Source organism: Pongo pygmaeus, chromosome 2 (genome assembly GCF_028885625.2).
Source record: "Pongo pygmaeus isolate AG05252 chromosome 2, NHGRI_mPonPyg2-v2.0_pri, whole genome shotgun sequence".
Taxonomy (NCBI): Eukaryota; Metazoa; Chordata; class Mammalia; order Primates; family Hominidae; genus Pongo; species Pongo pygmaeus.
Window position 1 is genome coordinate 135552423 of NC_085930.1, and position 17355 is coordinate 135569777.

Consider the following 17355-nt stretch of genomic DNA (forward strand, 5'->3'; position numbering starts at 1 on the left):
TCTATTTCTTCAGTGCACTGCACTTGGTGCCCCCATTTCCATAACATTCAATTTTCAAAATGATTGAAATGGGTTTTCTTTTCTCTTTCATTTAAGCAGTGAGAAAAATAGGTATTAAAAGGGACCCCATGGGGTGATCAAATCTATCCCTCTGCCTCAAAGCAAGACCACCCCAGAGCAAAGTTTCCAATCTCACCAAAGCAACTTTGTAGGCAATTTATGGTAATGTGTTAACTCTTCTGCCTCTTAAAGTGGTGTTTAGCAGATTATTGCTTCAAAGCCCTGTATGTGTTCTAGTGGCCTCCAGTCATTAATATATCTCTATGAGTGCCCTTGCTTACTGGAGTGGCAAAGCTAGAAGGGGAACTCTGGAGAGGAGGCGGATGAGGCCCCAACTTTGGTCACCTGTCCTGCCTTACCTGCTGTGTCCTCTTCAGGCCTGCGGGCCAACTATTTCCCAGCATTATCTTTTCCATGCTTGGAAAGGTGGTATCATGGTGAAAGCATCTACCAGCTTTCTCAAGATAAGCAAGAAATGAATTATTTTTTTAATTGGCTAGAAATTAGGATTCAGCAGGCACATTTTAAAGGGATCTCCTATTTATGCTTTAATTACGGAGATTGAATCACTGAATATTTTAGGAACAGAATAAAATAAATCTTAAAGTCCTGCAGCTTGACTCAAAGGCTATATCATTTAATGCCAAAAAAATCATTTGTTTATTCCACAGCATACTTCATTTTCTGTTTTCATGGTTTATGTGAGAAATTGTCCAGGATGGTAAGTTTCTAGAGGATAGAAACCTGGGTTCTGTAAAGTAACTGAAAAGATGAGGTCTTTAAGGGATCAGTTTGCTGGAAGAAACATGGTTTTGTGTCTGTAGTAATTTTTCATTTATATTTTCATCAGTTTCCTAGTAAAAAATCAGCTACATGTTTTTATGTAAATTTTCCAGGTTAGTTCATACTACTGTGTAATAAAAAATAAATTTGGAGTTTTAAAAATGAATCATAGTATCAGTACACTTTGAAGTTGAGATTCGATTTCAGCCCCTAAAATTTTGTTGCATTTTACTGCAGATATCTGCTTATCACTATTACTAAAGGCATTGATGCTGATTTTTCTCTCAAGATTGTACTTTTTGAATATATTAGTAAAGTCACTGATTATATATTTTGTGATGCTTACAGCAATATTTTATTAAATATTGTGAAACATTATCTTATTGTGTGGTTTCACAAGTCAAGAGGAAATAGTTATATACAGGGGTGCCAGGAAAAGATGAAATAATTATACAGAACAGCTTGGACATGCACGTGTAAAATTCAACCAGCCTTTATGATAATTAAGCAAGGCACTCTACCTGCTTCATGGATGGATAGAAGATTTAAATACGCAGTTCTACAAATGGCTTTGTTATGGAAGATTTTTTAAATGAAACATAAGAGGAAGATGCATAAAAATAGTCTAAAATTAAAAAGGCTGTAGTACGTAATAGCTATTAGTGATGCAATTGTCTATTAGGCACCAGGCACCCAGTGAAGATACAGCACTGTGCGTTATGATTTTAATTGTGAATTTCCTTTGTTAGGATTGCAATGGAAGGTAATTGGGAGACAATTAGTTTAGGGTTTTTCAAGTCTTTGAAACTATTTCGTTTTCCAGAAAACTTACTTTATAGCATTATAATTCCTGGTTGTCAGCTGGCAGTTGCTGTCATATTACAGATGCAATCACCTGTGACAATGTGACTTCCTTAACTTAAGCAATCTGATCTCAGGGCAATAACTAATGTTGAATGACTACACTGTTGATCACCTTGATCATAAAAGGAGCAACAGTGTCCAGTTTGGATGCTGAGCCTGAGAAGCTTCAAAACAATTTAGCCAATGAAAAATGACAGCCCTGTTCAAAATGTTTTGTAGGTGAAAACAGCTACTATTGCCACTGAGAGGAATGGGAAACCAGAGAACAATACCATGAACATTAATGCTTCCATTTATGATGAGATTCAGCAGGAAATGAAGCGCGCTAAAGTGTCTCAAGCACTGTTTGCAAAGGTTGCAGCAACCAAAAGCCAGGTAAGAGCCTCTGTTAGGCATTGAGAATGTTTATCTGTGTTGTCTGTGGAATTTTCAGTAAAAGGAGTGTCTATTTTCAATATGAACTTGCATCACGGAGAGGCCTCTATGTCTAGGATTATTTCCAGAGCTCTAAAATGAAACAATATTCAAATTCAGGTTATAGGCACTTAATTTTGTTTTTTCCAATAGCCACTCCTCAGACCAAGGATTTTATGGTAAATCCCCAAGTCAGTTAATAGGTATTTTGAGAAGGATATCATAATGGATAGTCAGTTTCTCAGTCTGGTCTATTGTAGTAGAATAAATAATGTGAATTACTATTATTTCATTATTGCTTAGATGATCTTGATATTTTTTCCTACTTAAAATGCTACAAAACTTTATACAGTTTCTTCTGTTCCAATTCAGCCATCTAATGTGGCATTGGTGGTATAGTGGTGAGCATAGTTGCCTCTCAACTCAGCTGTCTGCAACTATTAAATAAACTTATTAAGACAAACTGACACACACACACAGCTTTGCATATTAATTATTTTAATTTTTCTGTAGAGTATACAAGACACACAGATTGATTACAAGTTGTCCAACTCTGAATTACAGCTGAATAGACTTGAATTGGAAAAGTTGTAAACTTCTACCAAACTAAATAAAAAAGGATAGGTCGTATAGTCTTTTATCAGCATAACTGTCATATATTAATAATTCATGTTCATCAAAAGTGGAATCATCTACATGAACAAACTTAGTTATCTATAAACCCTTCTCCAAAGCCAAGAACACTTTTTAAAGGACCAGAAGAACACTAAACTCTTTTCCCCCTTGAAAAAGGATTTGATGACACTATCAAGGTGAGATTAGAGGCAAATAGGGACTCCAGGTAAGATTTTAACAACTTGAAATTTTACACAAGTATATTTTCATTATCATTAATGAATCCTAAAACAGCCTGGCTGTTGTCAACTTCTGATAAAATACACAATTGTGGGAGTATTTATAATCCCATACATTTGTAACATCATAATCTTTTCAGATTTTCCTAAACTTCTACCCTGTCGACATTTATAGTGTTACTTGACAGGAGTTTTGCTTTAGAAGAATGTTGTTCTTGTTTAAGTTATAGACCTGATGAAATACTTAAGGAATATCTTGGAAATGTTATATAAAAATGATTAAACTCAAGCTGTGGACTGTAAAAATTATAGCTTTATAGGCCACATGCCTGCCTACCCTTCAATCACTGTCAAAGTGATAATTTCTACAATAATATGTTTCTTTTATTGTGAGATTCTAAACATCAAGTGCTGTTTAAACATTAAACTGAATTGTTTATGTTAGTGCTGTACTCAGCGTGTCATACATCAGGCCACCGTAATCTCTCATGGAATGTAAAATTCTGTCATGAATCATGGCTTGTATATCGGAAATTACTGTAATTTTGATTGGAAATTACAGGGCTCTTGAAATGTTTCTAATTATGATAGAATGTTAGAGCCGCTTTAAACCTGTGTGCTTCTTCAGATGTCTTCATTTACATGCCAAGACTACGCATTAAAGAGAAATATCGTGGTCTCACTTTCCCCCCCAACCTACTTGCCCACCCCACACATTCTTGTTTTGGCTCTTTAGTCTAATTATGATGAGGATCTCATATTTAAATGTATATTATCTTGCCTTTCTTATTCTACATTTTTTTTTCTGACCTGTCCAATCATCAGTAATAATCAGACTGCATTCCTACAAAAGCCTCTTTCCCTAAATCTCCAAAATGGAGAAACTGGACATGTATTATTATAGTAAAGGTTAGCTTTAAAACAAAAATTAATATTACAACTTTTTAATAACCATATTTAGTTGTCTATCACCTGTCATTTAATTCAATCTACCCCCACCCCCTGCCATCATTTTCTTTTCTGATTCCCTGTGATTGATAGTTCCTTTGCTATCTTTGACTTCATCCTTTTAAATGATACCCCGGGTTCTCCCCAACCTGGGCTGAGTACTGATTTTGGAGCTATTTAGACAGTAGCAGCAATTGGCTAATAATGTCATATAGGTGATGTTCTAAGCCATTTTAAACATCCCTGCTCTTTGTTACCCTGTCCTACACAGCTCCTCATGGGTCTCTTATTTCAGCAATGTAAATAAGCAAATTCCAAGCATCTTCTGTGATGGTGTGTTTCCCAAAGCCCCAAAGCTTTTAGCTAATTACTCATTACTGGTTGAGAGAAAAATCAAAGGGGCCAATAGTGGGCTATGGGAGTCAAGCAAACTATTAACTTTATTCCCTTGGATAGTTATTCTCAACTTCTAATTTACTCTAACGTCCTAGTAGAGCATTTTTGTAGTCTTGACTTAGTTGTTCAGTTTAATGTTAGCACTACCCTGTTTATGAAAATATGTAGAAAGATTGATGATTGCTTAAAAAGTTAGTCCAAAACCTGTGTATATCACTAACAAAAGAAACCCGACTTAATAAGGAAAAGTGGCCATTTACTTAGGTTCTTTTCTCATGCTATGATGTTTTGTGAAGGAAACAGAAAAACTAACAGAAAAAAAACCTTCAAATCAGACTGACCTTTTTAATGGTCAAAATGTTGCACTTCTAAAAATAGATATTTAGGCCTCAGATGTGTGCCAGGGCTTGCCAAAATGAGGCAGCAGTCCCCCAAGACAAAATGTGTGTAAAGCAGCAAGAACCAGAGTCTCTTCTGTCTCAGCCCATCTACCTCCATCTGCTTCTGCATCTTGCCCTGGTTGTCTGGATTGACTTAACCATCGTGTTTTTTGTGCTAGACCCTATCATGCATTATAGATTATCTGCATTAATTTAGTAACCCTGTGAGCTATTATTTTCTTACTTTTACACATGAGAGTTTCTTAAATAATAAATGTAGTACAGCCAACTCCAAATTCTCTGCATTTCTCCTATTTTAGACTGTCTTCAGGGTTCAAGGCAGCTTCATCACTGAAGTACTACCCTGATCTGGGGAAGAGGAATTAGGGATAGTGGTCTTATTGATAGTAGAAACAGTGAGGGCTTTCCTTTCTTCATTGACATATTCATGGAACACAAGGTTCTTACCAACACACAGCCTTCAGAATCCAGGCTCTATCATACCTAATGGAGGTGGGTGTACAGGGTGGAGGAGTCAAAGGAGGCCAGCTCTGATCCAGGTTGTGTCATTGGTGGTATAATATTGGGAAATTTTAACTTTTGAGCCCAGGATTCTTTTAACATAGAAGGCACATGCTACAATGTATGCAAAAGAGCTTTTAAATTATACAGCACTATACCCAAATGGTAACGTTTCATAATGTGCTAAGCAAGAGGTTCAGTCCTCCACATGGATAAGAGATTTATTTATCATGTATTTATGTATCATAAATACCTTCCATTTTAAAAGGTAAAGCGTGCTCTGCAGTGACTAATGCACAGTGTATTTTCGGTAAAAGAAACCAACTCATGTGGATTCCACCATTTCACATGTATTGTCTCTTCAATGAATAATAGATATGGAATTGTTTTTAACTCTAATAGAAGTATCTGATAAAATATGCAAGTAAAAACTGAAGGTAGGCTACTTTTTGTGCTTGGTTAGGAAAGCAGGCTAATGCAAACTTTAAAAAGATGATATGCTTTAAACATAATGTGAATAGCTACAAATGAATACACTTTATATTCTGGGTATTCAAATAAGCAGCAGTTTTTCCAAGTGAATCATATTGGAATTTTATCAAACATTTAGTCTGATAACATTCAAATAATTATGAGAGCAGAATTTGCTAATTTTACTGTTTAAAAAAAAGTTGATTTGGGTAATAACCATTACAGTATCAAGGTTCAGTTACTGTTCATTGGTTAGTGTTTTCATATGGGAGATGGAAATGGAATTTTTTCCTTAATGGTGGCAGATGTTGGAATCTAATTTTATTCCACAGCAAACCCCTTGAGAGCTCTGAGACTTAAGGTGTGTGTCCAGCAAGGGGACATTAGCAGCACCGTAGGCCTTGCCTTGTACACTGAATTGTTACATTGATTTTCATGTTTGCACAGGTGGAGCTTGCAGATACAGTAGTGCAGTAAGACAGTAAAGGGCTTTCACAGAACCACACTGCATCATCACTTGTGCTTAGAAAATAATTTCCTCTAGTGTTTTATTGAACAATGTATTTATTTTGGGTAAAGCAACTAGCCGATAAAAATTCTGTTTGACTAACTTACTTTTGGTATAATATTTTTGCAGTCTCTGAGTTGTAGTACTTTCTGGCTGCTACAACTTTGGCTGATGAATAGGTATGTTTTTAATACTAAAAAAAATAAAAATAAAGCACATTTCTGACTATGCAAAAATAACATGGCAAGTAGAAGAGACCAAATAATTTAAAGCTTTCTCTTTCATCTACTTTTCAGTCACTTTGTTTGTCATTGAGATTCATGACCCCTAGGATGAGAGAGAGGGGAAAACAAGGACGAAAGAGAAAAAGAATACCTCCATTTTCCTTAGCTTTGTAGGTGAAAGAAAACATCGTTCTGACCTTTAGGTTTGGAAATTCTCACATGGTAATGGATGTCTTAAATGCAAGTAAGACATATGTCACACATCATTGGGGCTAGGAATAGGGCTAAAAATGTAATTTTCATTGCTGAAAATAGATCTATAGTGACAAAATCCAGGAATAAAATCATGGAACCATTGACATTGCATTCTGTATGCAAGCATGCTAGTGAAGGCATCTTTTATTCTATTAGAATTAAATTACACTTCAGTTTTTAATTCTGTGCTGATTCATTCTTTTGGAATGTTCATGTAACAGGCTTTGCTGCAACAGGAGTTCACCTGTGTAGCCTCCTATTTAAGGCACACAGGAGGCCTTGCAGATTTGAGAATCATGGTTTCTGTTATTTCCGGTGCTACATCCTTTTGTAGCGGTCTGTGGGATCTTCACATTGTGGCCTAAGAGCCCCTTCTCTTGGGCAAACGAAGCCTTCTTCATTCACTTTCTAAAGAGAGAACTGCCCCTTTACATGTTCTCCATCTAAATGTGTAGAGGATACTCTGAGGGGGATACAGCTTCTGTTTCCCTGGGACCCACTTGCCTGGAAGAGGAGGAGGCAAGAGAAGTATTTGTGGGGAAAACAAGAAGACACATAAGACAGTCCAGAGTGTGGTCCCTGCATCTCAGCAGTCCGCTGGTGTTAAGTTTAACACAGATCTTTGGAGGTCCCTGTGCTCCATTCTTGAGTAAGAAGGATGTGGAGTTCATCAGTCTCCTATTTAAGGTGTTCTATATTAGTAGCCATTTATAACAATCTCTTACATCTTAATGTTGGGATTTCATATTGGATTCAGTTTTCTAAAACGTTGATGTATTTTTATATTTCTACCTGAATGCCAAACAGGACTATTAAAATTAATGGCTTTAAATATTGACATTAATAGTTTGAAGGTACATGATTGTATATGATTTTTTAAGAGCTAATTAAATTTGCGGATCTGAATATGCCTTCTTTTCAGATTTCTGCCTCCTAAAACTAAGTATGTTTGTTTTAGTAATCTAGGATTTGATCTATGAGGTCCAGAATTATTAAATAGAACAATTGCTGACTTATCATATTTTTGGCTAAAAAGTCGTATCAAGAGGTGATTTATCCCCTAGACACTTGGTATTACCTACTTTTAAAAAAATGAACAGAAGATCTTTGGTTATCGTGTTGCTTCTTTGAAATAATGTAAAATTTTCACCTTTTCCCCATAAATTTCGAATTAACTGAAAGTCAAATGTATTTTCTCTTCGACCCACTTAATATGCTTAACTGTTACAAATATAGACATAACTCATTAAGCCTCATTTCTCCATCTTTAGAAGATGTCATAAGAAAATTTTTAGACCAGATTTGAAGAGAATTGATTTGTGAATATTGAGCCAGCTTTAAGGAGGTTCATCATGTGAGGAAGCACAAAGAAGTTCACTGCAAGAGTGGTCCCTTTACAGCAATCCAGCATATATGTTCTGAAGCACGGCTATGCCGACTATATATTCATAGAACCTGCTTTAATATGAGAGTACCTTTTGTCCTAAAATGTTAGTGTAAGCTGAAAAGTGTAAACTAAGAATATTCTATAACGTTTTCTCTTTTTGGAAGCTCTTCTGTATTCAGCTTTGTCAGTTGAAGAGTTAGTTCTTCAGGACAGGTTCGGGTGGGTACAGAAAACAGCAAATCAACAAGGTTTCACTCCTAACAGGAATTAATCTTAAAACTGAGTGTCATTCAGTTAAACTTATCACACAACTGTAACACTGATATAATCCGTTAACAGTCTACCAATTTAGAAGATGAAAGTGTTTTTTCTTAAAAGTCTCAGTAGTTGTCTTTTATGTTTTTGATAATGAAGGTAGGTTTTATTTTAATTTTATCTTCTTTTTTCCTCACATGAGAAATGAAAATAAAGACCCTGTGAAATGAATGAGCTATGAAAATGCATTTATACTAAATGACAATAGAAAAATAGCTGTGGAAGAGACTGTACCATTAAAATTTCACATCAGTGAAAGGTGCTAAGAGAGGAATGGAAGAACTTATGTTAGTAAAATGAATCTAATGTAGAAATTTTCTGCCCTGCCAAGAATATCAATGGTATCTTAAAAAGTAACCTTAGAGATTACTCATTTTTCTAAGTATAATTGTTATGCTTTTAGATATGCAGCCCATTTGCTTGGCAGAATGACACAAATCATAGACCACCCATTTAAAAATATGTATCTATATTTTAGAGATTAGTAGACATATAACTACTCTGTAATTTATAATTACATACCATGTAAAAATAGAAGTTCTAAACCATTTATGAAATCAGCATACAATTGTCAAATTGATGATGTTTTTTTCCCTAAGTCTTAATCTACTTCTGTTGTATGTTAATAGAAAATCTATTCTCCTTTGATTTTGTGATTCAACTATCCCAGTTGCCTCTGTGTATTTTTTTAACAATTCCCTTTTCAACCAGGATGCTTCAGGAATTGGGTTTAAACACACTGTTTCATAAACTGCCAGCCTCCTCGGCCGCCTCAGTGCCTCTGATTTCGTAAATCAGATCATAGGCAGCATGCTGTCATATAATAAGGTGTCTGATCCTTATTACCAGTTTGTTGATGCACAGACTCCTTCAAATTGACCATTGCAACACATGGTTTCCCCTGAAACTAGCTGTGATAATTAGCGTGGTTCTAATGAGACAGAATGTCACTGATCTTGTGCTGAACTGTCGAGTATCGACGCTACGGATGGGAACTGTCAGAGCCTGCCATCTGTGACAGCGCTTGGCATATTCCAGTGGCAAGGTAGAGCATGCTCAATAGTATTTTCAAACAAATGGCCCTTTTCTTGATGAGGCCTCTGTTTTCTGTTCAGCAGGAAGAATGCATGCCCCAACTCTGTCCTATGCTAAACCCATTTTGAGATCTAAATTTGAGTAAATATTTAAATCTGTTATGTGTTACATAAGAGAGGAATCTTTTGTTTAGCAGGTGACTCTTCAGTGGCATTTCTTTCCTTATTTTGGGGGTTTTTTTCTTTTCTTTTTTTTTCTTTTTTCTTTTCTGTTTTTCCTTTTTTCTTTTTTTTTTTTTTTTTTTTTTTTGCCTATCTCAGTTTGGTCCAATATTGTCAGTTAACAGTAAAGCAGTAATTTAAGATACTTTTCCCCAATTTTAAAATTGCCTTGTTTAGAGGAGATTTGTTGGGGAGTTGGGGATGGCTCTTAGTGATAAAGCAGTCTGATTTAACAGAGGGAAAGGGGAATTGAAAGTAGTTGTTCAGAATGTGTATAAGAATACATAAGTTGGATAGAAGAATTAAAATGGACAAGACAGATCTGTCGGCTCCAGAGAAAAGTAGAGATTTTTTGCTATAGTAAAAGTCCAGCGCTGCTTATCATTCCAAAATATGCTTTGTTGCTTTTTATTTCCTCCTCTCTGGCAGACCACACAGGGCTTGTTCTGAAGAACATTTTCACTAATCTGATCAGGCAGCCAAATACGCCGGGAAAACTGCTTTAATGATCCCACTAATTACCTCAAGTCAATATGAACTGTATTATTAGACTGAGGGAAAATATTCCATTAGGTCTCCCCCTTGGGAGTTTCTCCGCTTTGTGATGTCACTGAAGCCTTCACCCTCTCGCTTGTAATTAATTTTATTTACACACGCAGGCACGCACAAGGTCACACCTGCACAACCGGCGCTGGCCAGGGAGCTTGTGGCACTCCGGCTTAATCAGATCTGTCATAATTACCATTCTGCATGTTTCTGACACACGCTGTGAAATATTTCAATTTAACTGCCGCTACCAGCACAACCAGATGTAGTGCGAGTGTGGCTGCATTGGAAATATTATTCCTCAGGATAAACTCTCTCCTCCTCCTTTTTCCTCCCACCTCCCCCCCCGCCCCCCCTTTTACAGCTAATGTGGCACAGAAGCTGATGTATCCTGTAAATCTTGAATGCAGTGCTAGATTGATAACAGGCGATTAGACAGTTTAACCACAAACAGCTTGTTCATTTTTCACAAATGAAAACCACATGTGGTGTAACTAAAATTTCAGGCCCCCCCCTTTTTTTTTTTAAGGGTTGGGGTATGTATGTGTGTGTAAGATGTTCTTAAATAAAAATAAAATGCAATCAAAAGAAGTTGTGTCTAGAAAAATTGGGTTGTCTAGTTTTTTCCAGGTTATTTTATCAAAACCTTCATCAAATTCCATTTTTATACTTTTACCAAAATTCAAATAGGAAAAAGATTGTATTCTGTATTGGGCTTTTCATTTGTTTTCTGTAAGTTTTTTTTTGGGGGGGGGTGGGTAGGGTGCATAATGTCCCTTGATTCTATGCTCTATTATGTTTTCAGTGTTAAACTGTTTATTTGAACCTAAATTCTGAAAGTATTTCTAAGACTGGACACAGGTAGTTTTCTAAAGGGCAGTTTTTCTTTTTTTTTTTAATGCAAAGTTGTTACTTCAGGCTTTATAGTCAGATACCAGACACTCAAAAAGCAAAAATGGCCCCAGTTAGGAACTTTATTTCCTGGAGATATTTGTGGATTTGTGTAATTGATTTGAAAGGCAGAGTTGGAAACCCTGAGGATTCTGTTTTTATAGAAATTGGAGATTACCTGGCAAAATGCAGGCACAGTAGGTAACTGTTTAAGGCTAAAGTTATCACCAGTCTGAGAAGAATCCCCCTATAAAAAATTGGATCCATAAGAAGGCAGATAAGCTGGTGGAAAACTAAAGCTAAGAGCGGAGGAGGAAATAGAATCAGTGGTGCTTTTGAATCATACGTCCTGGAGCCAGATCACAACAATCCACTTTAGAGACCATTTAAAACATAGATATAGCCTACTTAAATATCTTTTAACTCCCAAGTAAAATACACTCTTTTTCTTTTTATCTTTATTTTTGTTTCATGACTTCAGTTATGAACCTAGCTTGGAAGCTACTTAGAATGGTGGTGGTGGTGATTCCTCCTGTCCAACTGAGAGAAGGTGTACTTTCCCAAAGAATAGTGGGGGTTTTTTGTTTCCTTACTCTACCCATTTTCCCTTTGCTTAGTAGTTTCCTCATGTTGTGTTTCTTGTTCTTCTTTGTATAATCTTTGCTTCCTAGTTTTTTTCTGGAACTTTCTTCCCACTTAGTCTATTTTCCATGTGTTTTGTGTTTACTCCATGATAACTTTCAACTTTAAAATCTGATATTTTCTTCTTCCTATTCATTGTTTCTTTTGGCCTAAATATCACTTTAAAGGGAAAATAAAGTACTGTCTTAGCCTTTTAGTTAGAACTCTTCTTCCATCTAATTTAGGTCATTTGTTTCCCCCATCTTAATCTACCTTTGTAATCATTTTGCAAGATATAGTTATTGTAGAATATTTGATTCAATTCCCATATCACAACACTCTCCTGATGAGTACAGATATCACCTCAGAATCCTTCTTAACACAGAAGTAAAAATACCCATTGCTATTCAGGGAAATAAACCCATCCCTGCTGTAGTCACTTGTATTTTAGGATTCCCAAATGGGGGTTTGCTATTCAAAGCATAGTTGTGTAGGATAAGTCTTAAGAAATAAGAAAAGTGGAGGTAAATAAAATTTATGGCTTCATTGCTAATGCTCTTTCTTTAATAACCCTGAAGTTTTTTTGTACAGCTACTTGAAGGTATGTTAGGGATAAGCCAGCATGCAAGTTCAATCACATTTTGCAATCACTGGTGGAGCTCACCATTAAAAGGAGTCCTAAATTGTTCCTTTGCAAATGAAAGATTTCACTTGCAAGATAGAAAATTATCCACTAGTTTTTCATGTTTGCAAACATTTTTGTGTATTTGTATTTCTTTGCCTGGCATACCTGTTAAGACAAAAGGGAACAGAAAAGAGATGGGAAAAAAGTTGCTTCATTAAGGATGCTGTTGTGTATACGGAGTTTAACAAGATCATTATTCTGAGTACAAAGAAAGAGCACATCTTTTCATTAAATTAATCAGTAGACTACAAGAATCCTGCGTTTCAAAGACAAATTATTTATTTACGGACCCTTCTAGGTCCCTATCTAATAAGGAGATATTTTCCATTTGTCTGTTAACAAGTCACCAATGAAGAGTCAATAGAAATGTTACAAACTTTATCTTGCCCCAACTCAATCCACCATCCTCAGTCACTCTGCAATCGCTATTCTTCAGTGCTCTCATATCTTCATGAAAACATACAGGAAGGAAAATTGATTCCTTTTAATGTTCTTTGTTGTTTTCTTCTGGACCCACTGTCTTCATTTTTCATCATCATTGTTGAAGTCATCAGTATCATTTGCAGTGTAGCCTAAGCTGAAAGGAACTAGAGGGCATGGCTACTGATTTTCTACATAATACAGAAATAAGGTAATAGTACCTAATTTGCAAACTCACCGATGTTTTACCTAACAACTTGTAAATGAATTGCATCATTCATGGAAAACATTGGGAACTGCAAAGAGTGGTAGTCCCAGTTCCACTGCTAACCTGCTGTGTGGTCCCAGGCAAGCCGTTTGACCTCTCAGACATTGAACTTCCCCTTCAGGAAAGTAAAATAGGTTAGGTCATATTATATCTAATGTGCCTTGAAGTTCTAGGTCTGTGTGTTTGTGACTGAAACAGGTACACAAGTATTAACAGAGAATGCTATTTTGATTGAAGACACTGCTGACAGGTGTTCTAGTCTGGGAAACAAAAGGTAAGAGTTTGGATAATGGAAGGGCTTAGTTTGGGGGGTAGGCGGAAAAGTGATATTTTGGGGTCTAGAGCCAAGAAGGGTTATTTACGGGTGGCATATAATGGGTTGAATTGATTGTTGGAATCCAGTATATGAACTCCATATTACATGGTGTGAGTTGAGCTCGTGATTGATATACACTCTTCATCTGAGACTTGTTGATAGATGACTGGAAACTCTCCCTTTTATCATACAGAGACCTGGCAGCGTCAGTACAGTATAGAGTATGAGATTAGCTGAATTCCATTGGGGAATGGGCTTAGTTTAATATGTGGTAGGGTGGTGATTGCTAGCATGATATGATTTGAAGGTTGCTAAAGACTTTCCTCTTTAAATATGTCTCTTTTTTTGTTTGCTTTTCAATTGATGCCTGAAGGTCCACCCTTAGCTGCTCTTTTGATTGATTGATTGATTGATTGATTGAAGTTTTTTTCTGGAACATTAAAAACTTTAATAGCACATTAAACAGGGGAAAACAGGGCAATGTGAGAATACTCGATTGATGAGAAATCACAGATTTGGAAGAGATTAGGGAGATAGGGAGTAAACACAAAGGAAAAGGAAGCAGGGAGTGACAGCTCATTCGAGAGAATACCTTGAAAAAAAAAAAAGAATACCTTGAAATCCATTTTTGCAAGTTTATAAATTGGTACCTGTAGCATTTAATAGCTGCTGAGATGTGTCCATCCCCAAATGTCGCGTTTAAATGTTTACCCATTTTACTTATGGTACCAACAGGAGTGCTGCTTGTCATGGGTGTTACTTGACTGGTTTACTGATTAAGTATTTGGTTGTTTAAATGAAATGCAGATTAGGTAAAAATAAATTACTTTCAACAAGGTCAAGGAAGTGAAGGTTGTAAATAAAATATACATTCACAAACAGACAAATGCTATTTGGAAATCTAGCTTAGTCCATGCCAAGCTGTTACTGTCTAAATTACCTTCTTTCTTCCTGGCTTGCAATTAATTTTTGCTTGTATGTTTGGAGATTGGGGGAAGGGTAATAGCCTAATGGATAATGATTTTATTTTAGTATTTTGATTAAAGAGACTAAATAGCTTGGACCCTGGATAACCATAAGGACGAAAGCCTTATCCATCAAGCTTAATTTCTAAACAGAAGTTTATGCTTGTATTTCTGAGCAAATTAGCATTGAGCCACATATAATGTAAAGTTATGAGATGGTTATGTGCTCAATTATTTTCTACCTGTCTCCCCCCTTACCATCTTTTCTACTCACCTTCTTTGATCTTCTATTAGACTGGAGGACAAGGCACAAGGCAGCTAGTTAGACAGACAAAGACTGTATAGCCATGTGCTCTTTGAGAGGCAGTGATGAGAGAGCAGGGACTGGTATTTGATCATTGCTAGTTTCCCAGCATTTGCAGAGCCACTCCCCTCCCCAATCCTACCCACCCACACATCCAATGCTCGTGCCACTCTTCCATTCTGTATCCTGCCTCTATCCTGTATCTGTCCTACCTTATCTCCTTCTATTTGGAAAACCTCTGTGTCTTTGGAAAAACTTGTTGGTGTTCTCCTGGCAGGTAGACATTTCTGAAAGGATACTCTGCTAATCTTATTTACCTTCAAAATTACTTGGATGATATGATGTCAATAACCCAGTAAGAATTTAGATGCTTTATTCAGAAATTGTAAGCCCAATCTCTGCGTTTGTAACAGGACCCGGAAAACAATGAGGTATATATGTGCTAGTGCAATTGTAAACCAAAAATTGTAAGCTGTAGAACCATCATTTAATGAATGAAATCTCATTCAGAACTGAAATATATAAATCAGATGAAAGTTTTCTCCATTTTGATTGACCTGAGGATTGAATGGGGGCAGGGACCTTCTCATCAACCCCTTACCCTACACATATACAACGCGGGTACTTCTGAAACACCTCTAATGGAAACCTGGGGCTACTAAGGACACAGTCTGGGAACCCCTGTGGTAGTGACTGTTTCTCTCTAACCCATCTCTAAGAGGCATGGTCCTTCAGTGGCAAAAAAAAAAAAAAGGAAATTTGTTTCACAAATCCGTAAATACTAAGATTTTCTAATATGTTAAGAACTTATAGGAGATAGTTCTGGAACAGTATTTGAAGTGTATGTATATGTACATGTGTATATATATATATACATACATATATATTTGATAGCTATGTATGTATACACACACACGTTTATGTGGGGTAAGAGGAAGGGCCACCCATTTAGAGGTTCTTAACCTTGGCCCACCTTCTCCCCCAGGGAACCATGAACTTGGATGAAAAAAATGACTTTATTTTCTCTAACCTCTTCTTACTGAAAGTTGACATTTTATTCAGTTATCAATATAGGCAACAAATCACAGTAGCAATACCTATGAATTTGTCACCATTAAAAAAAATCACAAAATATTTTCCTGTCCTATTATGTTGTTCTAGATATCTTAAAATATTATTTATGCCCATCACTATAAAATTACAGTAGTTATTAGATCTGTTGCTGAACTGTTAGTGTGTTAATGAAGTATATATATTACTGTATCACAAATTTTTGATAGCTGTATTTCAGTATAATTGGTTTTCTTTGTAATCTTATGTATTTTATTTCAGGCACATAAAAACGCTGTTCTGAAAAGGCATCCATGGGCTTTACCAGACTCCCAGAAGGGTCCATGGCACAAGAGATGAGATCAATGATTAGATAAATTTTGTAGAGGAAAAAGATGTATATATATTTTATCACATGAGCCGAGGGATTCTCAAATTAACCTGAGAAACATTTACTTTTTGTTTATTGCATTTTGGTATGCTTGCTCTTCAAGCATCCTTCACTCCAAAGCATGTAAACAGAGGTAACAGTGATGCAGTGGCATTTAAAACAACCACCAAAACAGAAACCTTACAGACAACCTTTTCTCTGATATTCGCATGCCCACATGCAGTGCTGTAGGACTTTGTGAGAGAATGCCTTTGCTTTTAGATTAGACATTTTTTTTTTCCAATTGAAGTAACTATACCTTTAGTATCAACTTAAACCTGAAGTTTAAGTGCTTCTTACCTCACTGGACAAGAAGTTTTGTCCCCACATCTCCTGTTAGCCTACACAATGACTAGCACATAGATGGTAGTCAGGAATTCTTTGTAGGAGGATAGAATGATTCAGAAGTAAATTTTAATCAGCTCCCAATATTACTGTCACAAATGCCAACCTATTCCAAAGGGAGTCAGTGTGGGACAGTGGGAAGAGGCGCTGGAGTGGGCTCACAAGGACGGAGTAGGGTCATGCTTCACTGCTGCCATTCTCCCCTGGAGCCTTCTCTGAGCTTGCTTTCCCCAGATGTAAAATGTGATCAGAGGAGTGATTGAGACAGTCTGTGCAAAGCCCCAGTCTCCCTTGTCTCCTTTTATTGGTAAAATTATAACCCGGCCATTGTCACTGAGACCCACATGATGCTTCTAGAAATATTTATGCTTGCCTTTTTTAATGCCTACTTGTAAATCACAAGATTTGGGTCTTTCAAATTAAGCCAACTTCTGATTAGCAAGTTTGTATAATGGATAAAATGATGTGGTTTTGGCCACAAAATGGGTGTTACTTTATCAGCAAAATCATAGGCAAGTTGGGAGCTCATAATGACCCTGCTTGCTTGTTCCTCTTAGGATGTGATTCCCTAACTTTTACAGTCCCAAATTGCTTTGCCCTGCTTTTAAAAATTTTTTGTTATCTCTCCTAAAACATCATAGAGGGAATATTTAAATTTTTAATTCCCAGTCCCTAAATATGCATAATAAGGAGTGTAGCTCATTTTAGGATATACATGCAGTGTTGAAAAGTTTTACATAAATCAGTGTAAAAGGCAGTGGCAGAAATATTTATCCAAATCAACCTGGTAGTAAATTATTTTTGTAAGCAAACAAACTACCCTGTCAGGTAAATTGTCACCTTAAAATTATTCTTTTTATGATTTCTAATATTTATG

At 36.2% G+C, this 17355-nt stretch overlaps 1 protein-coding gene across 6 annotated transcripts in view; it reads left to right on the plus strand.

Moving 5' to 3' along the window:
• SATB1 (SATB homeobox 1) overlaps positions 1-17355 on the plus strand; it is a 97176-nt gene that overhangs the window by 64846 nt on the left and 14975 nt on the right. For all 6 annotated transcript variants that reach the window (XM_054480297.2, XM_054480295.2, XM_054480296.2 and 3 more), the window contains one exon: positions 1927-2082. In XM_054480297.2, the coding sequence (XP_054336272.1) occupies positions 1927-2082 (156 nt within the window). The remainder of the gene's footprint in view (positions 1-1926; positions 2083-17355) is intronic.